Raw genomic sequence first — 24,999 nt, forward strand, 5'->3', positions numbered from 1 at the left:
CAAACACATGCACAAGTGCGGGTGTGTGTGGTTGTCTGTCTCTAAGTGTCAGCCCCGTGACAGACTGGCGACCTGCCCAGGGCGGACCCCGCATCTCACCCAGTGCCAGCTGGCATTGGCTCCAGCCTCCCGCAACCTTGTTCAGGAATAAGTGGTATAGACAATGGATGGATGAACAAACGTGCACACATCCATGCATGGACAAGTGGCATATTTATTCATCTTCACAGTTACACAAGACACACAAAGCAGTTGTGCAAACAGATAAAAAATTAGGTGAAACATCACTCTTATACAAACAAAACCACAGAGAAAGAAGTCATCTTCTGAGTGTAGTACTTAATGCAAACTGTGGCTGGAGCCCATTTCAGCAAATGTGATTATCCGGACACACGCCATCTCATTAAGAGATTGAATCTTAATGCCAGCAGTGTTCAGTGTGAGAGCACTGCTTGGCAAGAGGCAAGCCCAGATGCTTCTCAGTGTCTTGATTCGTCCTGCAGCCCATCGGGGATTTCTACCACAGATTTCAAATAGCTACATCAGCGTGCACACACAGTCTTCTGACACATTTACAGAGTGGACCAACGCACAAACACACACAGCAGCATCTGTTGCAATGTAGCCACTTACTAATTAAACAATCAAAACAGAGTTTTCTTTAATAAATCATGTATTTCCTTTCTCTGACTGTGTGTATGCACACAATGTGTACATTTATCAGTGCAGTGTGCATATTAACATGCAGATACGTGTATTTGTGTGTGTACAGGTGTGTCTGTGTGTGCAGTGCACTGTTTCAGATGTGCATGTGTAGATCTGCACACAGGTTATATTTAATTTTAAGTTGAAATGAAACTTGCTACTGTACCATATTCAACGTCAAACTTTTTTAACCACCTCACATGACTGGTTGAATATATTAAGACCAGTGACTTTAGTTTCATACAGCTTATGAAATGACAAATGGTTTCAAACTTATGACTCCAGACTAACTCCACGAATAAGAAGAGATCTATAAGCTCACTGGCAGCAGAAACGACAGCGGCAGTTAAACAATTTCAGTTTAGAACAAGTGGAAAACCGCTGGAACATGCCTTTCTGTTATCAACAACCCAATACGTGCTCCAATACAAGTAGATTTTTGGCAATTAAGTTCTCTTTGCAGTTATCGTTTGGAACTGTCAAGGTAAAGAAAAAAGCTCATATGGTTAAAATGATTTATTGATCTGATGTGGTGAAATGAATCTTAAAAAACACTCCAGGCTGTATACGAGAAGATTAGTTCAGATCCCACTCATGTTCTCCATCCTGAGTACCAGCTTCTGTCTTCAGGCAGATGCTTTAGAGTCCCTTTGTGCAGATGTAACTGTTTTAAAAATTATTTTGTCCCCATGGCAAGTTAGCTAAGACTAAGACCTAATATTCCCTGTAACACTTTATTAGCAGTTTTTAACTGTTGTATAATGTACGAGTTCAGTTACAGTATATAAGGTAGTGCAGGTGCTGTGGGAGTAACGCATTGTATTGTAGGTTGGGTATTATGATTTCTGTTACAGCTGGTACTGTGTGTATGTTCAAGACAAATTTATTCTGGGATAATAAAGTTGAGCTATAGTATCTATCTAAACAAATTGTTTAAGTGAGATTTTTACATCACTTCATATATGCATTGGATCCAAAGTGTAAGTGTGGGATGCTGTGGTCGTGAACAGATGTAGCGAGTTAACCCCTGCGACCTCAGCTGTCCCACCTGAGCAAATAAAACGTCAACATCCGGCTTCACAACCCCTCCTTCGACAGCTCCACTTCCTCCTTCTCACAGCACTCCTCTTCCAAAATAACTCTGCCGGAGCTGTTTGGGATTTAAGAACTGAAACATCAGCTTTCAAAAGTGTCTCTCCAGGAGTTTTCCCTGACCCACTCTCTGTCCAAACCACCCATGGAAGATTTAGGATCACGCTGTTAATATTACATTCACCCAACGCAGTTGACAGTTTGCTGAACTCTCTCTGAGAGCCCCAGATCAGCTGGAGCTCCCAGTGTTACATTAAGATTAGGAAGAAACTGAAACTAATATAGTACTGCTTTTTATAAATACTGACTTTTGCAGTTAGATAGCAGATACTACATGTGCACTGCAAATTTCAAAATACTATTGACATGCATCACTCACACACGTAGCCCATGTCTCCAGTGTTTTCTCAAGTAGCACGTGTTCACAGAGCCAGAAAGTATGTTTGTGATATGTTTCTGTATCAGTATTTGTGTTTTGCTTATAAAAGAAGCTGGATTTGCAAATGTTAAACAACAGGAGAAAATGTAAGAAAATGAATGTGTTTCAGAAAGCATTTCCTTTTTTCCTTAAATAGCATCCCCATTCAACTTGCATCAATCTAATGCCATGATGTGTGTTTCCACCATGACCTCAACTGGTCACTGTCATGAGAACAGCAGCCGATATTAACTACAGTACAATCGGTCTATTTTCAAGAGGTTATGTTGTGACTTGCTTAGACCAAATGTTCATTATAAACACTTTCTATAATAGGTGGGAAAACTGAAACAAGTATTTAAGTTCGTGGTGCCTCTACAGTATAAAATGACTAAACGTGTATGCACTCACACAAAAGCGTGGTAGACGAAAGCCCATTCCCGCGGCCTCTCCAGCACGTTGTAGAGGTAATTCTGGAGCCGTCGGTACCGCGCGTTCCTGCGACTGCTCTGTGCGCTGTAGGTCAGCGGCTTCCCCAGCAGACTGAGTCGGGCGCCCTGCTTCCTCTCCGCGCCCACCGCACCTGTCGCCGCCGGAGACATAAGACTGTCGCCGACTCGGACCGCGTTATTCATCGTCCTCCGCCCAGACTCCACATCTCTCAGTGCGCAGTCTTGCGTACGGCGTCCCGTTGAGGTCTTCAGCCAGAGGCCGGTGCCGCCGCTCTCGTCGCCGGTGTGATTTCGCGGCATGGCATCAACAGCGCAGTCTGGAGTGCGCTGGACGAGCGGCAGACATCACATGTAGCCAAGTGCACTTGGGCCAGAGGGTGTTTGTATACGTTGACTTTCACAAAGCACTAAATAAACCAAAGCAGTAAGGGAGGGGATAAATGTCTAATCTGCACTCAGCTCCTCATATTGTGGCAATGTGAGAAGATTCACAGTCCGGTTTGGACACTTTAACCATCTGCGCGAGGCTGGAAAGGAGTTGCAAAGTGTGCAGAGCCGGCCGGTGCTGCTCCAAACGATGGCTGTCTTTTACGCATCAGACAGGGAAGGGCGCAGCAAATTCACTACCTCCTAAACCACTGGATTAGTCTGTGATCTCTGTGTCTACTTTTCATTTTCTATTCGAGTAATAAACGTTAACTCGGGAACCATGAATATACATCAATACGCCGATGACGCGGGCTTTACGCACGCGAGGACATTTCCCAGTGCCCTTAACAACCGGTATGACAATGCCCAGGCCAAAAGTTGAAGCCTCTATGCGTGTGGAATCAGACTTCAGGAGGGAACTGGGCATGAAGTTGCTGGCATAGTTGAAGCTACTATAAATTACCTACTATAACACGAGTTTCACCCCAACAGTCTATAACAATAGCTAAACAAGAACTTCAACAATTGGCTGAAAATTGAACAGTACTTCCGTATTTGTTCATATTCAGAAATCAGAGCTTGAATAGTGAATTGTAGCTGCACCAGCAGTAAAGGTGGTCTCCTGGGTCTCTAAGTGTCTCCGCCCTTAACAGATATGATTCCCTGTTCACCGACCAATTGTACGTGACACACCGATACCGTTGTATTGTTATTTTTTTTTATTTTCTTTTGTTTTTCTGCTTGTTTATTTGTATGTTTGTTTAGCTATGTCTCTCCAACATGCTACTACCAACCCACTTATGCTGCCGTAAATCACGTTCATTCAAGCACTGTGGTTTATAGTGTATCAAAGAGTGACTGAAATCCCTCCTCCATTTTTTTGACCGGACTCATCTGGTGGTGCTATTATGTTAGACTCGGCTTACCATGATGTCCGCAGTTTGTCGCCATCACGTTTCCATTTTCTGAACAAGTACGCTGTCCTACTACAATGAAACAACTTTCTAAGTAGTTTGAGACATGTGGGATTCTTGTTGTGATCAAAGCATGCCCTCTAGTGGCACAACCTTGGAATTACAGGGAACGCCATGTGAAGTCCTCAGCAACTGCTTTGACTATCTGGATTTATCATCTTATGTAGAACTTTCTTTCCTACAGTGTGTTAATATTTTGTTTCCCACACTCGCAGAAATTGCGATTATTTTACCGTTTTATCTTAATTAACTTCAAGACTTTCTTTTAACCATTCTAGCTGTATTCGTGTAGTTTACTTTTAGTGGACGCTGGTCTTAATAAACATTTCCATATGCTAATGATTTGTATTTTCACGTTTGTTGCAGTTGTCAGGTGTCTTATGATAATTACCTACCGTCTCAGTCTGAGCTGCTACATATACTTTAGTTCTTTGAAGATCAATTAATAAAGTCAGCAGGGTCTGAATTCAGCACGTGGACAGCGACAACCATATCCAACTTGGAATAGTTTACACTTAGATAAGGAATAGGATAATAGGATAAGAAATGAGGAAAACACCGAGACTATGTGTGGGAGGGAGAACGGGACGAGTGTGCTCAGAGAGATTTTCACAGACGGAGAGAGACCTTTGGGATTAGGCCTGTGCTGCGGGTTGGACGGGATTACGGATGCTGTGCGCTCTGCCACGGACTTCTCCATAGGGCATTTCTCCGTCTGCCTGAAGTGACCGACACAACCCACACGCCCCCAATCCCGCTGATTCCGGAGATTTACTAGATATATGGAAAAATGGCCGACGTCCCTCAGATTGTCAAAATTGGGATCTCCTTGAAGATGCTTCCCAACAACACTGCGGTGTACTTCAAGTCCGACGGCGCCAGGTTCGGACAGACCCGGACGATCAAGCTGCTGACTGGGTCCAAGTACAAAATTGAGGTGGTCGTTAAACCAGGAGCGGTCGTGGCCACGTAGGTAGCCTTTTGGATTTTTCTTCCAGGCACGAATTATCCCGACCCGGTCATAACCCGAGCAAACTGCTGTGGTAAACCTATTCATTCTATAAAGCAAATATCGTGGCTAGGTCATCATTCCCACAGCTTCCTTCTGAGAAAATGCCTCTGAGATCAGAGCCACAGACATATTTTGAATCGGGGGTGGGGGGGGGGGGGCGTTGCTGGAGGAGGTCATCATTCCCACAGCTTCCTTCTGAGAAAATGCCCCAGAGATCAGAGCCACAGACATATTTTGAATCGGGGGTGGGGGGGTGGGGGCGTTGCTGGAGATTTTCCATATGGGACAGCAAAAGGACATTTGACAAGAGCTGTCCAAGCACTGGAGATTTTGTTGTGGCTGAATGTCAACGCTGCTTACTGTCCCTTTAGCGTCTCTTTCACCTGCATGTGGGATTATACTGGCGCCATATGGGTATTTTTTCCTTTGCTGTGTCTGTTTCTTTAGTTGTTTTGGTAAAATGTAAGTAAGACGTAAGCATTTTAACACCCTGCACAACGGGGAATGTGTTTACTTCATCGGCAGCGCGTCTGCCCTGTAAATACAAAGAGCTGGTTATTACTGTTAATTAAAGACACAAGGATGAGGCTGTTTACAGAGGAGAAAGCAAGTGTACATTTTAAGGTTACATTCATGTACAATAGACAATATGGCCGTTACGAGTCTACTGCACATAATATCAAAGAAAATAGGACCTTTTCATGATTTTCAAGCGACAGGGGAAACAAAACATCACTTAAAATACCTCATACAGATTTTGTAATATCATTATCACGTACAAAACAAAACGTGAGTGGTCAACAAGTTTTGTTCCCAATTTAGGGCTGGAAAGTGGGAGCACTTGAAGGCATCATAAACCCCAGTTGGCCACATGCCAAATCCACCACAGATTAGGATTCTAGAGTCTTGATTGTGTCATGACTCTTATTGTACTTCCATCTCCATATAAGGACTCGTGCTGGATATCAATATCAGGCTGTGAAACATGGCTAAAGGAGGCTAAAAATAGATCACATATGGGATGATGAAAAGAGAACTGGATTTAGGGCATGAAACACAGCTATAGACCTTTATCACTAAATGATACAGTATGTCAACATGAAATCCTGGAACAGAAGATCCACCAGTGAGTATGAAACTAACTGTATTTCTATAGCAGCATCCTTGTTTTTATAGCACTTTACTGGCCTCTCTATTATTGGGTTTATTAATAGTGCTTAGTAAATTCCAAGTACACATTTCAATACAATATTTTTCAACCAAATCTTTTTGAATGCATCTTGTCTTGTGTTAGCTTCCTTCAGTCATGTTGTGATGAAGTTGTGGTATCACATTCACATGACTCACATGAAACTTTATTTTTAAGAATGTTTACTGAGTAATCCTGTGTGTTGCTTACCTGCAGGTCGATGAGCGTGGGTGGGGTGACCTTTCCCCTGGAGCAGCAGTCTAAAGACCCACAGTCGGTGGTCTATACTGGCCAGTATGACACAGAGGGACTAGCACATACCAAGAGCGGAGAGAGGCAGCCAGTTCAAATCAGCATCCAGGTATGTACACAGGGCAGGGAACTAACTTCAATCAGGAGGGAGAGGAAGGAGAAGACCAACGGTCAACAGTCAGTTTATAGCCAGCAAGGGTTTAGAAAAATTGTAGAACAAGCAAAACTATGGCATAACATACATTTACTGAGCAAGTATGGGAATATCAACAAACCGAAGAATATCTAAATCCAGCTGGAGCCCAACTTTAAAAACCTGGTTCATTCATTCTACACAGTGAATTGATGACTCTGATTGTATTCTATATTTATTTATTGTCCACAAATCTCATGAGACCAATAATCTAACAATAATCCTAAGTATTATTTGTTCAGCCATTAAAGGATAAGGCTGGCTGTTTTCTATATTAATAGTATTCTCAGTAATTTCCATACAGAGACTAACACCAACAATGAATTGCTTCTACTTACAATGAATTTCTGTCAGATGTCGGTCCTAGATTAGCTTGTTTGTCTGTGCGATAGATCTCCATTGTTGTTCAAAAAGGATTAAAAATACATCAGGGAGACACATCACTGCCCTGGGTGACATTGTTTTGTTATGAAACCCCAGACCCAACTATGCTGCCCCAAAGCCTCAGAGCAGCCATCATTTCCTGAAGTTAGCACGAGGCAGAGTCACCTGTGCATGTACGAAATCTTGTGCGAGCTCTCTGCTTTGTTTACCTTCTGCTAGCTCCTCATGCTTGGGTCCGGGTCAGGTCTAATAGGTCCACCACCCACCTCATTCATGCATCTGTCATCATCCATCTTTTCTCCAGCTAACTGTAACCATGGAAACACAGTAGAAAAACTGTAACCATGGAAACTCTTGTGCCTGGCAAAACTGTAACCATAGCAACATAAACACACCTGGTAAGACTTCCATTCAGCCTTTAACCTGGGGATTATACACTAGCACAGACTCTGAGATTCATTCATTCATTCATTTTCTACCGCTTAGTCCCTGAGTGGAGCCAATCCCGGCCAGCAATCGGGCAAAGGCGGGGTACACCCTGGACAGGTTGCCAATCCATCGCAGAGACTGTGAGATTAAAGTGACAATTTTGTTTCCATGAAAAGACCCAAACTAATGATGTGTTAATATGTCTGTGCAGTCATTCCTGTTGAAAATGTAAAAAAATAAAAGGCTTAATTGTCCTTAATAGCTGTGCATTGTAGTTTTTAGCAAACGGTACCATAAGCAGGTGAGAGTACTGGACCTGTTGGGGACTTGTTCTTACTGGTGTGTTTTGTTGGACAACGATGGAAAGCACAAGTTAACTAGATAACTAGTTAACTAGAGATACAATTAACAGGCATTTCCCTTCGCTGACCATCTCTCGATTGTTTGGGCAATAACATGACACATAGTTGAGCCTACAGTGTATAGTGGAAATAAAAAAAATGAAAACTCCATTTTCTTAGACGCCTTGTGATGTTTTCAAATGTAGGCTATTGTTTTAAATGACCAACTGTCCAAAACCTAAATATATTAAATATGTTATCATAGAAGACACAAAATATTATTATCTGAGGAACTGTAACCTTAAATGTTTTGTGATTTTTATTTTAAAAAACAAGCTAAATTAATAACTGTTCCAACATGAGATGTGCACTGTCTTTTGGTTCTAACATGCACTACCTTTATTAGTTTCCAGTGTGACTACTGAGCAGATGCTAAGAGGAAGCAGCTGTTGTGGTTCCTGGTGTGGCAATGAAAACAGTGGTATCTGACGTTGCAAAATGTTTAAGAAGCTATCATTTTTAGCTTATTTTTGAAAAAACAGAGCATAGGTTCAGGTTCAAACACATTGTTACAAATATAATTTCATCTGGTTTGTGTCTGTATTCATCATGGCCATCTGTGCAGTTCACAGCCTGGAACCTCTGGGATGATATGTTGTGTGTGGGGGGGCATGTATCCGTCTGTGCAGTCAGTATGCTTAGTCTTCTTTTCACCTTGATGTGATTTTGAACATGATGATCTAGTGAGAGTCACGAATTCCTTATGAGTGTGTGTATATTCCCATCTGTCGACTCTGAATGCTTCGTCCTCAGTTCACTGAATTAGGCCAGTCAAAGAAGCTGAAAACTGTTTGTGTGACTGTGCGTGTACAGCATATACTTACTGGCATGTGTGTTTGTGCCTCAGTTCTCGACAGTGGGAATTTTTGAAACGGTGTGGCAGGTGAAGTACTACAACTACAACAAGAGGGACCACTGCCAGTGGGGAAATAGCTTCAGCAGCATTGAATATGAATGCAAACCCAACGACACGTGCACTCTCATGTGGATCAACAAGGAGATGTTTGTCTGACGGAGGACGGTGAAGTGTCTAATGGTCAGTATGTCAAGATGAAATCAAAACATTTTTTGTTACTTCTTGTTGCCAAACGGATGTTTGTAATCTTATGTCCTCCTTCTACTGGCGATCTCCTCCCCTTAGGTTTTTCTGTCTTTTAATTTAGTGTTTTCACACTTCCTATCATCTATCTTAGAAAATTTAAAGCTTTTTGTCCATTTGAAAAGAAAATCCATCCTTTCCCTCCTTTACAACATAAGACAATGCATCAGATTTACTGCCAAACTGGATTCAGTCCAGTTCATGTCAAATGAATTGTTACCATCTTTTCACAGTGGTTATACAAAGGTGTCAGAATCTATGTTGCACATTTATGAAGGTTAAAATTAAGCATGTAGCACTTCTCAGCAACCTGATTCAGCTTTAGTTATGGACTGTATTTCATCATGATTCAGAGATGTTTTGAGATTTGTTTTTCATGTACAGTTCGTTTGTGATGTCTGGCCTGTTCAGACTTGTGTACGTACAGTACTGTATGCGTGGGTTGTCATGTGGGTATTCAGCTCCAGTATGTGTTTTACAAATGGTGCTTGTACAGATAGAATTATTTTTGTTTATGTACTTGGAAGTGCATGTGAAGAGTTTCACTCCAGAACAACTGTCCATGTCATTCATGTCACACCAATACTTAGAAAGCTGTTGCTGGCATGACAATAAAGTGTATGTCATGTTACAGTTTACCACTATAACACTCCCCCCTCTTCATCAAGTCCAGTGTTCCCCATTTGTGACATTTTAATTTTATTGGCCCAAGCATGGCCAAAGAAATCTCAGTGTTTAAAATGAATTCAAATGAGAGTTTTTTTTTTATTTTTATCACAGGTTTTCGCAGTCTACTGCTTTGCAGTAACTTGTACATAGATAACAACATAGAACTACTTTCAGTCTGTTTTCCTGCTACTTTTAGTTGTGAGATGAAGACACCCCTGATGAAACCCAAACCTGTCGGTATCACAGGGGAGATGTGATACCGCAGTGTCACAGTCAGTGTTGGGGAGCAGTGAACTACATGTAATTAAACTTGTAGTTTAACTACATTCTGCAGTAGCTTGCTGGTAGTTCAGCTACCTTCATATTTGCATAGTGATTCAAGTATTTCAGTTACTTTTTGCCATTTTTGTGCAGTTAACTACTGGAACTCCAAACAATTTTAGGCCGTCAAGGAAAGTAAGTGTTTTTTATTTCAGCAGGCTGCATGTGGGCAGCTGTTCAGCGCTGGTACAGACACTTTCAGTGCCAAACAAAACTGCTTGTTGGGTAAGGACTTTTGAGAGGTAAGAGATTCTGCTCTGACAAGTAAAAAGATGATTTAGACCAGTGTTCAAGCTGTTCACACTCTAAAAAGGTACAAGTTGTTTTAGTTGTTAAGATTGTACAAGTCACAAGTCAGGTGTTACAAAACTGACAAATGATTCAAGAGGCCTGTTTTATTAGACCAGTGCTCAAGTTGGTCAAATGGTTTAAAAAGCATCAAGTTAAATGTTTTTCTCTTTACTGTTTAAGTTGTGGTCACACAATCCAAAAATGTGAAAAGCCCAGATGTGGCCGTTTGATTTAGGACAGGTTTAGGTCTCAGGTAATAAATACAACTGAGTAGCATTTTTTTTTTTTTTGTGGACAAGTGACTTTATATTATATTTTGTTGTAATTTCGTATCACTTATACATCATCAATTGTATCTTTTTTTTTCTGAAGTAGTTTGAACTACTTTTTCTAAGTAGCTTTAGTTAAACAGACTAGCGTAGCTTTGCTGTAGCTGAACTTCTTCTAGTAACTGGCAGCCACTGGTAGCCACCTCTAAACCAGGAACACCACACCAGATTTATAAATAAATGGATAAATGATGTATGTTTGGCTGAAGTTGAGCCTCTATTTACAGCATGTTTCTTCTGTCTACCTCTTCCAAAAGACTAAACTATGAATATGTTTATTTAAGATGAATATTGTATGTGAAATATTCATAACATAAACTGTTTGACATACTTGAAAAAAACAGTTTTTTCCATTTCTTGTGGCAACTCAATATTTATACAGTGAAACATTTGAAATGTTTTCATATTGTTGTGTGTATTTTGGTAGAAATAAATATTTTCACTGAATTGATCTATGCAAGAAATCAGAGCAACAAAGTAATGAAATGGTGTAATATAGTGGTGAAATGAATATGCGATGGTTGTTTGTTTATAATGTTGTTCATAGTAAAATGGAAAATCTACTGTAAACTATTAACTACATAAGACTTGTTAATGTATCTCACTATGACAAACAAAATTACAGAAGTGAATTAAGTTGAGTATATGGGAGCTTTTATTGTTCTGACAATCACCGGGTGAGGCTTCAAGGCAACAAAGGGAAACGTGTCATCCTGGTGTGCATCACAAATATGTGATGTGGCAAAACATGATGCTCCCCAACCTGCTGCTTGGTGCTGTGGTGGTGTCTGTACAAGAGAGGTCCTGCAAAAAGCATAATAAAAGAGCAAGAAGTGTCTGATTCTGTTAGTGTAGTGGAAAACCAAAGGCATCTGTGTCACCTTCAAACCTGAAACGTTGTCTTTTTTTATAAAGGGATCCTTGCTTCACATTCCTGAGTTATTTTAAAGCTTTTGCTACACTCAGCCTGGGCAGACGGAACAGTCCGCGTCTTTTGCGCACACCAGCCAAAGACACAAGAAGACAGGGAGCATACAGACTTTCTGATATCAAAGTACATGTTAATATATGTAATTTGTGGGAAATCGGGCTCAGAACGAATGTTAATTCATTTTGCATTGTTGCCTAATTGTCTGAAAAAGCCTAGCAAAGTCAGCTGGGCCAGCCCAAGCTGTCAAAACGGCCTCTTGTGTTTAGGCCACGGCAGGCTGTGCTCAGATAAATACAGGGTTATTAATAAAGGGTTATTCTCACAACAGAACAGCGACAAACAGCGGAGAGTTCCTGTCTGCCACCAAATGCCAGGGAGACCAGTGTGGACGCTGCGCAGGGCGGGTCGTTTGGTTTCTGTGTCAAGGAAAGGAGGAGAGGGAGGGGCGGGGGCTTGTTTGGTCTTGTTTTTCATACAGCATGCTTTTAGCTGAAATTTGATTCCAAAATAATAATAATAAAAAGTTTCAAAACCAAATAAATAAATAAAGTAAAAAAAAAACGGTCTTGCGCAAAGAGGCACCACCTGGGGTCTTTCTGTACGCCCACACCTGCTGAATGTTGTCTACTTAAGCCCAATACTTGAGTAAATATAGGCTACATTATTAGTCTGCGCATGCGTCTGTAATATTAAACCGACTACTTGTGCTCACTGGGGTTCAGCGCGCACCGCCAGTACATTTGAGTGCAGCGCAGTCTTAACACCAGTGGGGGGAGCGCAAGCACAAACCTGTTCACAAGGTAAAAATATAAAACCTATAGTTCCCGGATGTACAGTACTGCTGCAACTTCCCCTTTCGCTTCGTCTCTCCTCCCCTCCGCCATCGCCTGCTTGTCAAAGCGAGCCTCCTCCTCCGCTTACTGTCCCCTCCCAGCGGGTCTCCCTCCCTGGCCACTGCAGTGAAAGCCTCGCTAAAAGGAGAGAAGAGACGGAGAGACGAGTCTGAAGCTCGGTATAGCACCACAACGAGACTTCAGCAAGCACCACAGTTGTGTATTTTTCGCCACAGATCGGCGGCCTACCGACCCCCTCGTTAAACCTTTTTTCTGTTCACGTCGCCTGGATTTCATCATCCGTCCTCCAAGATGGTAAGCGGCAACGGCTCCTATTTTCACCCTCCGCCGACTGGCAAACCCACCAGTGGGAAGGCCTGCGCTGCAGTGTGTCGAATAATGTGGCCTTTTGACAGGGTGTTGTTCGTAGTGAGCACTTGGCTTTGAGTTAACAGTCGACAACGTAGAGCCCTAGCGAGAAGGAAACGTTTTCTCACCCAGTTCTGGCTCCCTGTCGCGCCTTCTTTGCAACACCCCGCGGCTGCCAGTAGCCTGAAGCCTGTGGCCCACATACTTCTTATCCCTTCTCGCCATAGTCTACAGTCTTATTAGCAGCGAGGCCTGTGCAAATGAGTTTTCGTGACTAAAAATACGCGCGCAACGCAGAGATGAGCGATTAAATGCGGCGCATTTTACGCACAGGAAAATGCATCGCCTGCTCAAGTTACATGTATTCGCTCTGCATCACTATATAACGAGGTTTATCTCAGTGTTTTCTATGTAGCATGGCGTTGTGTTGATAGTTGCAACAGTGTTTCATTGCTCGTAAGCATGAATATGCCCAGGGATATTGTTGTAGCTCCTCTGTTCACAGCACTTCTAGAGGAAGCTGCAATAGCAGGCCAAAGGATCGTCTCTGTCCGGCCTAATTGATTGGTTTCTCCACTACATATATAAAATAAATTAGGGGTGAGCTTCCTAGTAACCATTGGGCATACTCCATGCAGGGACAAATATGAGTGGAAGTGAGCTGGCAGCAGTGCCCATGCCTGGATCCATATACCCGCAGATCAGAGCTGACATGTTATCAGGAACCAATTGCAATGGCGTAGCTAGGAAACATGAGTTGTATATTTGGGACCTCCACTGTCTCTTCTTTCCGACCGACCCCAGGTCACTGATGTCCTGACAGCACCATACTGGCAGTAACAGCCGTTTGTTCACTAGCAGTCCCCTGTTTAGACTCTGTCCAGGAAGGAGTTTATTGTTTTACAATTGTCTGGGCAGGAAAAAAAAAGCTAAATGTGATTCCTTATATTGCTTTGTTTGCAAACCATACACTTCCAGTCAGAGGTTTGGACACACTGTTGTCATAATGGGAACGTGTGTCCAAACGTTGTCTGTGGAGTAGTTCACAGGCTATCTTGGAGCAGCTTTATTTGTTTGGGGTTTTACGGTTTTGGCTGCTCAGACCTGTTATTTAGCAGGAGATTCAGATGTTTGTAAATATTGACACAAGCAAACGATCTGCCTTTAAATACACAAACTGGAGTAAGATCAATGCATAGGAGTCGATTGTAGCTCAATGCAGATGCAGCCTGTTGGTATGTGAGTATATGTTGGACAACAAATAACAAGATGTCAAAGATATGTTTGAGGTCATTTAGAAACAAACTAGACAGCTACTCCACCAGATAACCAGGTTAATGTTTTACCTGAAAAGTTCAAGTGCACATCTTGGCTACAGTTCTTTATGATTTTTACTTGTGTGGTGTAGGAGATAATTATTTAAGAATGTAATTATGTAAGAATGTTAACACAATGAGACAATTCTTTAGTATATTACTTGTGTGGTGTAGAAGAGAATTATCTATGTAGAGATACTGCTTGCAAACCAATGATGGTAAGATGATGTCATGGGGTAGGACTGGATAAGTCTGACTTCTTCCTACTCCATTCAAGCATGTACTAGGTATAAGCACATTGATATTGGATTATGTTTACAGTCATGTGTGTTGTGTGTCTTTACATGCTTGAAAGAATAAATCAAATCAAATCAAATCAAAATGGAAAAATTGCTGATTTAAAAAAAAAGTATTTATTGAATGAATGAATTACTTTTTAACCTCACATTGAGGATTGGTCAGCAGGTTATAGGTGTTACCACAGATGTTTTAAAAAGTTGGCTGGGTTTTACTTTCACCTTGATGCGTAACATTAGATATTGATTTGATGCACTTTGAATTCATCGGGACAGACGCCAGCCCAGATAGTGTGAACTCCTCTGTTTACTGAATGATACATTTGCCAAGCCTCACGTAAAAAAGATCAGCTCTGCAAAGCCACATAACTTGGTTGGATGGCTGCTCCAATACGCTAGCTGCGAGAAGCTCGTGCTTTGGGATTGAAGACTACTGTCCCTGAGGTTACATACTGCATATTATGGTGCATTAAAGATGCATCTGGAAATGCAAAGGAGCACACAAACCACACAGCTGCAGGGGGAGGTTGGAGGCAGGGACACATGGATGCTTAAGCATGTATTGGAATGATCTGATGCTAAGAGCACCATATGCTGCCTAGCAATCAAGTGCCGCCCACATAAGGATTGAGCTGTAGCTAATGTAAAAGATATAAAAGCCACAGCGAACCACCAGCAGATGTGGTGATCCACACTGCACTTCCAACCACTCTGTCTGGATTTATTCTCCGCACTGATCGTTGCATCACTGCAGTCTTCTGTTGCACTGGAGCCAGTGGTCAGCAGCACAGAACAAACTCCAGTCAGTTCTGTCAGTAAACATCTGGTATGTCGGCCTCTGTGCCCAGTGACTAGAAGAGTCAAGTAACTGTCAAATACACTGATTGGAATAGGATGTATAGGTCCTACAGTGCATGGGGATGTTCAGTACATCTCAGAAGTTGAAATGGTCAAAAGGTATATGCAGTTAAAACTGGTCAAATAAATTCTCGCCACTGATGCCAGAAGACGTAATTCACCTAGACCTCTTGATTTCTGCCTTGTCAGCATCGAAGGAGCCAAATGTACAGAGTCACTTCAGAAATTATTCAGACCCCTTCACTCTTTACACACTTTACTGTGGTAGATTTTAAATGGATAAAACTGTCGACACTCAGTAACCCATAACAGTTTTATCCCAGAGGTCTACACAGAGTTCTGTGGACACACTGCTTGTGTCTGTCCTGTGAACTGTGGGACCTCACGTGTTTGTAAACTACTGTCCAGTCAGTTCAGGTTGTCAGATGTGGATTCCCAACTTTTAGACGTATCTCTGTGATAAAATAACCACTAAATGTCCCTCCATTTCCAGAAAACAACAACAATATAATGGGGGGAAAAAAAGATGGTAGAAAATAATTTTGCGTCCCTGTTAGACAGGTGCCATTCCACAGGTCTTTGACATCCATTTCCTATCTTCTGATTGGCTGCCATTGATGTTATTGTTGTTGCTGTTCCAACAAATTCACTACAGGTCAGCGACCTCCTACGCGACTCCACATAGCAGTGATGTTGTGTTGGTGTCTGTATTCACTGTAGTGCTGAAGTGACAAGTTAGTCAGTGGGATCCTTTTAAGGTATTTATCCAGTAATAACTCCGAGTCAATGTTCAATCCAGCCTCACACACGAGGATGTAGTAATGCTTTTATTTGTTAAATAATCTCTATAAATTCAGTATCTTGAGGATTTGAACAATTTTTAAGGCAGAAATTGAAATCGTGTCACTTGCAGCTTTAATCGTTGACCTGTGCTTTACACTGTAGATATTATGGTCTGTCTGCTGGGACCTTCGATTGTTGGTCAGGCTGTTGTTCATTGGTGGTGAGAGACAGCAGGAGCTGCCCTGTGGCTGGTCTGAATTCTAGCAAGCTTTAGCTGCTTTGCCTCAAATTGGGGTAGTTACCGGTCAAGGCCAGTCCAGCTGAAAACCGGCCTTTTCCGATCTCCGCCAGTCGCTCGGTGCACCTCTGCCAATTATCTATCCAAAAAACAAACAGTTGAGTAATTGGGTCCAGCCCTGTAAATTATACAGTGATGGTGTTTGGATGACTGAATGAGCTTAGTACTCAGTTGGAACTGGCCAGTAGCCTGAGCAAATACAGCGCAGGTGTAAGGCTGTGTGATGCCACCAAGTATCTGCCTATAGCTTGGATGAGCAGTGGGTCTCGAATGTTCATTAAGATAAAGCTGCCAAGTATTTGCTGCAAGCAGATTAAACAGTACATTAGGTTAAAGGTACGGTAGGTTAGGCAACACTCTTCTGTAGTCTTGTTGTTGGTAGGCAGATTTATGACAGCGTGGACACATACTCCCTGCTGGGCTCAGTGACAGGTCGAACCATCACTGAACATGAACGTTGGACTTTAGACTCGTAGTAGTGGCACGTTTCACTGTTTACTGATAACGGTGCGTCCCAGTACGACAAGATGAATTCCCATGATGGAGAACAGTCTTGAACTGAGCCGTCGGGTAAAGATGAGAGTTGAATGGTCTGATGTTCTTATCAGCTGCTAAATAAAAGCCGTATCATCACTAAGTTAATGCATAAGAAGATTTAGACATTGTTAGTTCACATGGTGCTGTGAGGCCATAACAGTCCTGTGAAGGTAAGCCCAACCTGGGGATAGAAATGGCTGAGGGGATTAGCCCTGCCACATTTCCTTCAGGCAGCTAAGATTTGGGTAATTATTTTCATACTTGCACTTGACTCCTAAGTCTGGTAGAGATCCGTTGCACACATCCACAAAGAAACAAGTATGCAGGCAAACACAGCTACCCAGGCGAGTTAACAAAACAGGAATTAAAAATAGAAAAGGCAAGGGATGATGCTTTGAGGGACAAAAGAAACAGATGACTTTAAGTTTGTAGCAGCTCCTTTTAATTCTTGCACATATCCTCCATAGCCTGTTTATGTACAGTAATGATGTTGAACGTTATTAGTGATATTACGCAGTCAGATGGTTATTGTCCTGGGTTTAGCTGTATAAAGTTTGACTGAAAAATGGAGGAGTGACCTCTATTTAAAGATCAGTCTGAAAGCACAGCACAGCACAGCACAGCTCAGCTCCTCTCTGCGCTCTGCTGTGGCTCTGGAGCTTTGTATATGTTTAGTATAAAACTCAGCTACATGTATATGGGAAGCCTGATGCTTGGCAGAAACATGTGTGGGTGAGGGGAATCTTGTGATCCCTGAACTAACCAAACAAGCACAAAGCAGGGAGAAAATGCACAACAAATAAACAGACTTGAATACACACTGGACACACTTTCACCCCAAGAATAGTGTGCCAGTAACATGCACTGTGTGGAAAGTAGCTCAGACATGCCAGGGTTTGTTTAAAATGGGTTTTAGTTTCCATGAGCATGCACAGACACCACAGTTTTTTGCTTTGTAGTTTGTAGTGAACGGTCATTTTGGTCCTTCACAAGTTTCCAGAGCCCTAGAAGACAGATGAATTTTCCATATACTCAGTATTCAATTCGCATTGATATAAGAAAGATTACAGCAGGTGGAAACAGAATATTCATAGTTTTTCCTTAAAAATAACCTCAGCAATTATGTTGAATAACAAATGGCCGAGTGAAAGTGTGCTGCTGCAACCAGCAGCTTTGTGAACGTTGTCTGCCGATTCTGTTCTCTACTATGGATACACACCCTTAACTGTTTAACCGTTAACCAACAATAAGGATTCCATCCGGTTAAACGGCAAAAAAAGTAAACGGTTTGCTGAAAGATAGGCCATGGGGCCAACATGCTGTATCTCGTGGGGGCGTGGTGTAAAGCTAATCAGACAGGCTTCCCCAGGCTGGAGCACACAGGAGCTGTTTTACTAGGCTGTTTTATTCTGTTCACAGTCCACAGGCATGTGATGTGACGCCGTGTGTTCTGTTCTGTTCATGTTCTGCTGCTGTTTATGCCGTATTTGCACATGTATTTTTTTTTAATGGGTCACAGACACTCATCCACTCTAAATGGCGTAGCATTTTAATCCTGGTAGTTAATGAGCATCGGTTTTCGCTCAGAAAAACAACTGAAAATGTGAATCTCTGTTCTCTACCAAACGTGTCGGTACATTGAGTAGCTGAATGAGACATTTTGACTGAAGATGCCGAGAATGTGCTTCCCATTTAAAGTTGCACAAGAATTTTTAAAGAGGCACTGGCTCACATGAGGACAGCTTTGGCTTTTTACACCTGCAGATGTATTGAATTTACCATTTATTTAATAATCAGTATGACCAGCATATAGATTTGACTTGACGTTGGTGCAGCCCCATGTCCCCAGTCTGTCACGTTATGACTGGCTTTTGTAAGGCTGTAATTAGTGGGCTTTTTGGATTGGCTGTAGCATTGCTGTTCAGCCAGCGGTGCTGCCAGACTCTTTATTATACAAAACATGTTTTGTGTGCTAAGGCCTAATTGATTCTGAATGAAGCATGCATTATTGATGAGCCAACATGAGGCTCTCTCTTTGAGCCTGTATCCCTCTTTGTGTATGTGAGATCATTTTTCACTTTTCTTTTTCTGTATTTGTATAATCATCCCGTCTTGCATGGGCACAAAGGGGCAGCCCAACAAGAGCCGCACAGAGGGCTTTGTTACAGAAGACCTGATGCAAGTTACTCCTGACCCCACGTTAGCCACACCAGTGACCTAAGGCAGGCCTTAGTTAGTAAACCTGTAATCCTCAACACCAAATCTGCTTTGCTCTAAGTCTCTTTACCTCTAGTGACACCACAGCCATCCCTTACCTGACAGCAGACATCAGCAGTCAGTTTGCACCCCCCCCAGTCATGTTCCTGCTGTTTTATTTAGGCAATTATTCATTCACCTTTTGTAAGCCTAGATGCGTTTATTGTCAAAACGCATCAGTGTGTGAATAAATATTTTATTTGGTTATTTAAACTGTGGCTTGGACTGTTTTGTCCATCCTACATCTACTTCCTCTTTACATTTTAGCTCCTCTGTCAAAAAGGTTATGTTTTTGGTTCTTTGTGTGTTGGTTAGCAGGGTTACAGACAAACGCTGGAAGGATCATCAGCATACTTGGTACAGGCATTGGTGGGGACCAACCATAGAAGTCATTACGTTTTGGGTGGAAAAAGGTCAATGTCACAAAAAATCAGAAACATCTTTAACATTTCAGGGGGTGTCCCTCCTGGCTAATCCTGTGTCACCAATTTCTCCCCACTGCTTTTAAAATACTGTAACCTCTGAGGCGAGTGTACAGTATACAGATTTATAAAGAAAGGAAAGATTAGTTTGAGAATATTTCAGGATGCAACATGACCTCAGTTCTGTTTGCTGTAGAATATCGGTCCATCTATGCAGCAAATTAAACATTTTAGGGTGTGTTTGAGTCACTCAGACCTTTTTGAGCGTTCTCAGTGGAATTAGTTTTTGCCAATCCTAGTGCCATGGTTTTGATTTCTAAAGGTGGATTAAACAGCTACAAGTATTCCTGGGATGAATGTACCTTTAGTTCAGATGTTTGTGGTCATGGACAGACCTCGAATTAAAATTCCGTACCTCCATGTTTTCTTTCAAGCTTTGGTGTGTGTGTGCAGTTTGAAAATATCCAGCTTTGGCAGTTTCTGGTGGTCGCAGCATTAAGGACGCTACAGACAGCATACAGTAGCTTGCATTGATTTGAAAGATGCTATTTTCTCATAAAAACTCTACACAAAGGGGCTTTAAATCCACTTTTCCTGACAGGATGCTGCAGTCATTGCTCTTTGCATTAGGGACTCCTCACAGGCTCCCATGTGAACGTTCAGCCCCACTCTGCCAGCAGTTAGACTCAGTGGACACTGCAGTGTTGGATGGGATGTGGATGGGACTGCTGAGCATCAGCCAATACCCCACACACACACACACACACACACACCGACACCACCACCACGCCTTATGCAGACATGTAAATATGAAGCTTGAGTGAAACAGGAGTAATACGTTATTCCCACAATGCACAGAAGCATTTACAGCCATACCCTTGGTGTACATTGTTTCCAGGAGGGTCTTAAATCACTGCTAGCGTATCTTAAATCAGCTTAATAGATGTAATCAGTTCAGTTATCTTGCACGTAAGTTGAGGTTGTTCTGGTACTGTTCTTTCGTTCTGTGACACGTCCCTCTCTCTCTTTCTCTTTAGGGAAATGAAGCCAGTTACCCCCTGGAGATGTGCTCACATTGTAAGTATCTTGAATACTTGGTTGCTCTAGTTGCACAAGCCACCAAACTGGCAACATTTTTATCTGGTGTATTTTGTTATTGACGCCCAGGAAATGCATGGCGTTTGCTGTGTGAAGTAGTGTCTTTGGTTCTGAATATTAATGTTTTATATCTTTCAGTGACCAGGACAGTTTTACAGCAACATTTAATTTAGTGTTTGTTTTTATTCACCGTGGTTCACTACTGTTCCTTGATTGTCAGATATTTTATTCTCTCAATGAGGCAAAACCGATATTGTTGCCATCTGTTTATTTTGTCCATAAACAGTCTGTCTTTCTCATTTGAATTTCCAGATAATTCCCTACTCTGTACATGTGTGTTTCTGATATTGTGAAGATCTTGGAACCTTGTTATGTTTATCATATTTATAAGATGTCTGCCTTGTAGACATCTTTGTGCTCCTGAGCTCTCAGGAGGAGGAGAGCTGAGGATATGACTCACATTTCTTCTTTGTCCGCCCCCTTCACCTTCCCTACATCATGATACATCAACACAATATCTCAGCCTCGCGTTGTTGATAAAGTCCTCAGAGATGCAGATTTCTCACCGGCTCGCTCTGGTGCAAACAGCACATTTTACGCTGAGTGGTTGTTAAGAAGCAGGCTAAAATGGGTCTGTTGCTGCATGTGTTTAATGAGCACTGAGACTGCAATGGGTCCCTCTGTAGTGTAGGTGCACGTCAGGGACCATATCGCTGGTTGGATTGACCTCATCATGTCTCAGAATCGGAGTCAGATGTGAATAATTATTTCAGTGTGATGGCTACAAAGGTGGTTGTTGAGATTTTTGTTGCTACAGTTGAAAAGTGTTGTGTGCAGTGAAATATCTCTATTTTCTAAATGTTAATGCTGATTTTTGGAGTGTAATTTTGAAAAAACAAAACAAAACAGTGCAGCAGGTGAAGTGTTTTTGCATTGCACACTAGAGTGTTTGCAAAGTAACCCAACCCAAGACACACATACATATTCAAAATGGCACATTGGATTAGCGCGAGCAGAGTTGTGGGCATAGTGTGGCTTGTCCATACTGAGACTGCACTACTGTAGCATTGTGGGGGACAAGACCTTGGCCTGCCAGGCTCTCCAGGCATTCGTCCCTCATGATTATGCTACCATGGTGAGGGAAGGTGGAATTGGATGATGCACGACCCTGGACTGAAGCCATCAAGGACCTCTGCATTCACTCTGGGATATTTAGAGCTTCTCTCTAGCTGCCTCTCCCTTTTCACCACTATCTGTTTCTCTCCTCTTTGACTGTCCTACTTTCTTGTTCTTTTGAAAAGTGCTATATAGGCATGAAATACAAATACTTATAAGTTACATCATCAAATTTAAATAGCTAAAGAGAAGTTTTTGAACAGTATCAAACTTGTTAATTATAGCTTAGTATACTAGACTGGCAGGTATAACAGGTACATGCATGGAAGCCCTTTTCCGTCTGGATTATACAAGATTTTCCAGTTGGAAAAAGTTCTTCATTGCTACTATGCTTGTTTCTATCAGACCTTCACTTTTTCCTCCTACTTTGTCTTTTTATGATCTACTCTCTTCATCTCTCTCTGGCGTTCTCGCCCAGTCTTGCTCACCCTCGCTGACAGAGCAGCTGTTCAGCTCATCAAGTGCTTGGACAGGCAGACACTGACTGTGGAGAAATTAGCTCTGCCCTGCTGGTCGGACAGATTCACCCTGCTGCCCCTCAACCTTACCGCCCTCAGTGAGAAGTGGACCAACAAAGCCTAGCACCCATTCACCTGTACCTGCCCTCAGACCACTCAACTCTGTTTGTTGATGTCCATAAGATCAACTCGAGGAATTTGCCTTGATAAAATTGTTCTGTGCTGGAGGATGATTTTTCAAAAGGCCTGTATCCTCTTGTCAGCGCACTGCTCCTGGCTTAAGCGAGTTTAGATCAGGCAAAATATAATGGCCTACTTGTGGGAGCGAGCATAATTAGTCACACAGTCCGCACAGACACACACCTCCACACACACCCATATGCACTACACACTTTGCTTAAGTGCATGCATGCGCCCACTCTGTTCTGCCACTCTCTTCACCCCTCCACACACACATACACATCCCTCGGCACATCACGCTCTCACACAGCAACGCAGCAGCAAGCCTGCAACCATCACAGGCCTGTCTGTCGCTGCCCAAAATAAACGGCGGGCGGCTCACTGGAGTTCCTTGTTGCTAGGGGTTTCCCTGAGGGCGGGAGCCAAAGCCTCTGTTGGTGGGGTGAGTTGGGGGTTTTCTGATGACAGCACAACTAAAAATATACACCATCAGCACACTGCCCTGCTTCACCCTCTGTTTGGCCCATGCTGACGAGCCGTACATTGTCAGAGCGGCCGGAGCAATCAGCCTAATGCATGGAGTGCGGCAGCTCTCAGCTGAAGTTAACACCCTGCTGTATGGCATCCTCTCACCAGTGGCCTAAATGAGATAAGACTGGGGGAGTGACAGAGAGGTGATGTGTGTAGGCCTCTTTTTCTCAGTCCCAGAAATGATTTCCAGATCCACAAGTAAACCAGAATCTGTGCCTACCACTGAAAACTCAACCTGCCTTCAGCTGGTTCAGTGTTAACACTAAGCACAGTTGTGTTAAAGTTCCACAGGTGTTTAGACAGACGTTGGGAAAACTCCTCCAGAGCGACAGATATTTTCTCACGTCAAGCAGTGCTCCTTGTGGCTGGTTAACTGATAAGTTCTTTGTCAGTCATTTTAATCTGTAGCTTTTTCATCATGTCGTGTCCATCTGCAGCATGCTGTCGTTTTCCAGTGTAATGCCTCGACACGCTACAACCTCACCGGCTCAGTACAATCCCATTGTGCTAATTGGCACAGTGTTATGTGTCAAACTTGTGTAATTACTGAGCTGTGCATGTAGCCTTCTCATGTTTAGCCACCCTCTCATCTTGTGTGTTTGGGGAGCTACATATAGCCAAGTCTAGGCTGTAATTACCGGTGGCGTGCCGACAAAATTTTGCTGTGTATGACCCCCCCCCCAGGCTTGCTTGTTTCAGTTCAGGTTTGCTGTGTTAATGGAGTCACACATCTCCATTAATGGGCTGGGTGAACTGTCTGAGGGCTGAGCATGCACAAGAGGACAAATTTATTAATGACATTTTTGGAACATTGTGTTTTATAATTAAAAATGGGGAGCAAAGCCACTTGCACTTAGCAGATTTTGTTTGCACAGCAGTTTAATGGTTAGCTTGAGGTAGCTGGCTGTTAACTGTGCTACCAGCAATGGCACAGTGTTAAGCAGAACATTTAATGTGTTGCCCAATAGTGAGGTTGTTGACAACTTGTCTAAAAAAAAACAAAAAAACACTGGTACTTAAATTTGTATTGAAGAACTCACGGACACAGAAAAAGAGGTACTAAGCAAGGGATTGAATTTTGCGGTCACACCCAAACAAATCCCTGTGGTAGACTTCATCACAGCCACAGGAACAACAAGCTGGCCGAGACAGAGGTGGAAGAACTGCGGCTGAAGGTCACAGCCGCTTTGGCCAGTGCCAAGCTCCCACCCCTGAACCTTACCCCCAAGGAAAGGAGGGCTTTAGCGGCACTAGAGAAAGATGAAACCATCACAGTCCTTCCAGCAGACAAAGGCAGGTGTACAGTAGTCCTAAACTCAGCTGACTATCAGATCAGAGTTTCCGACCTCCTCAGTGACACCACCACCTATGAAGCACTGAAAAGGGACCCACCAGAAGCTGGAAAAGGAGGGAGTTATTGACCGGCGACTATACCCCGTGGAGGCCATCCCTTGCATTTATGGCCTACCCAAAATACACAAGGAAGGAGCCCCACTCAGACCCATTGTCAGCAGCATCAACTCCATGACTTACAACATAGCCAAGCACGTGGCCACCATCCTGGCTCCTTTGGAAATCAGGACCCAGGAGGTAGAGGCTTTCACCAAACATATCAACTCTGGATGACAACATCAAATTCACTCGTGAGGACGTCAGAGATGACTGTCTGGCCTTTCTGGATTGTGCAGTCCACTTGGGAGGGGACAGAAGGCTGAAGGTAGAAGTATATCGAAACCTTCTAACACAGACCAATACCTGCTTTTTGACTCACACCATCCACTTCAACACAAACTAGGAGTCATCAAAACTTTAGTCACAGGGCAGAGGAAGTGCTCACAATGGCAGAAGGGGCCAAGGAGGAGAAATTACTCATCTAAAACTCCCTTAGGGCTTGTGGATATCCTAAGTGGGCCTTCACCAAAGCAAGGAAGAGGCCCAACACCAACAGGGAGAAACCAGAAACAAGAGGGGATAACACTGTCATCCCTTATGTGGCTGGTTTATCAAAGAAGTTAAAA

General features: G+C 42.8%; 3 protein-coding genes across 4 annotated transcripts in view; 2 read left to right on the forward strand and 1 right to left on the reverse strand.

Moving 5' to 3' along the window:
- Nucleotides 1-3,185, reverse strand: part of LOC109961100 (potassium voltage-gated channel subfamily KQT member 5-like) — a 112,760-nt gene extending 109,575 nt beyond the window's left edge. The window contains exon 1 of the mRNA XM_020601695.1: nt 2,627-3,185. Within this exon, the coding sequence (XP_020457351.1) occupies nt 2,627-2,967 (341 nt within the window). The 5' untranslated portion in view covers nt 2,968-3,185. The remainder of the gene's footprint in view (nt 1-2,626) is intronic.
- Nucleotides 3,186-4,628: 1,443 nt separating this feature from the next.
- On the forward strand, nt 4,629-11,216 carry cnrip1b (cannabinoid receptor interacting protein 1b). Of its 2 annotated transcripts, XM_020601694.1 has the most exons (3): nt 4,634-5,039; nt 6,488-6,632; nt 8,778-11,216. In XM_020601694.1, the coding sequence occupies exons 1-3, from the start codon at nt 4,861-4,863 to the stop codon at nt 8,940-8,942; spliced, it is 489 nt and encodes a 162-aa protein (XP_020457350.1). In that variant the 5' UTR covers nt 4,634-4,860; the 3' UTR covers nt 8,943-11,216. The 2 variants fall into 2 exon arrangements, with proteins under 2 accessions (XP_020457349.1, XP_020457350.1); XM_020601693.1 differs by lacking the exon at nt 8,778-11,216 and having other exon boundaries at nt 4,629-5,039; nt 6,488-7,072.
- Nucleotides 11,217-12,411: 1,195 nt separating this feature from the next.
- LOC109961064 (calcineurin subunit B type 1) overlaps nt 12,412-24,999 on the forward strand; it is a 32,695-nt gene continuing 20,107 nt past the window's right edge. The window contains exons 1-2 of the mRNA XM_020601622.1: nt 12,412-12,718; nt 20,576-20,615. Of these exons, the coding sequence (XP_020457278.1) occupies nt 12,716-12,718; nt 20,576-20,615 (43 nt within the window). The 5' untranslated portion in view covers nt 12,412-12,715. The remainder of the gene's footprint in view (nt 12,719-20,575; nt 20,616-24,999) is intronic.

Source organism: Monopterus albus, unplaced genomic scaffold, assembly GCF_001952655.1.
Source record: "Monopterus albus unplaced genomic scaffold, M_albus_1.0 scaffold52.1, whole genome shotgun sequence".
Taxonomy (NCBI): Eukaryota; Metazoa; Chordata; class Actinopteri; order Synbranchiformes; family Synbranchidae; genus Monopterus; species Monopterus albus.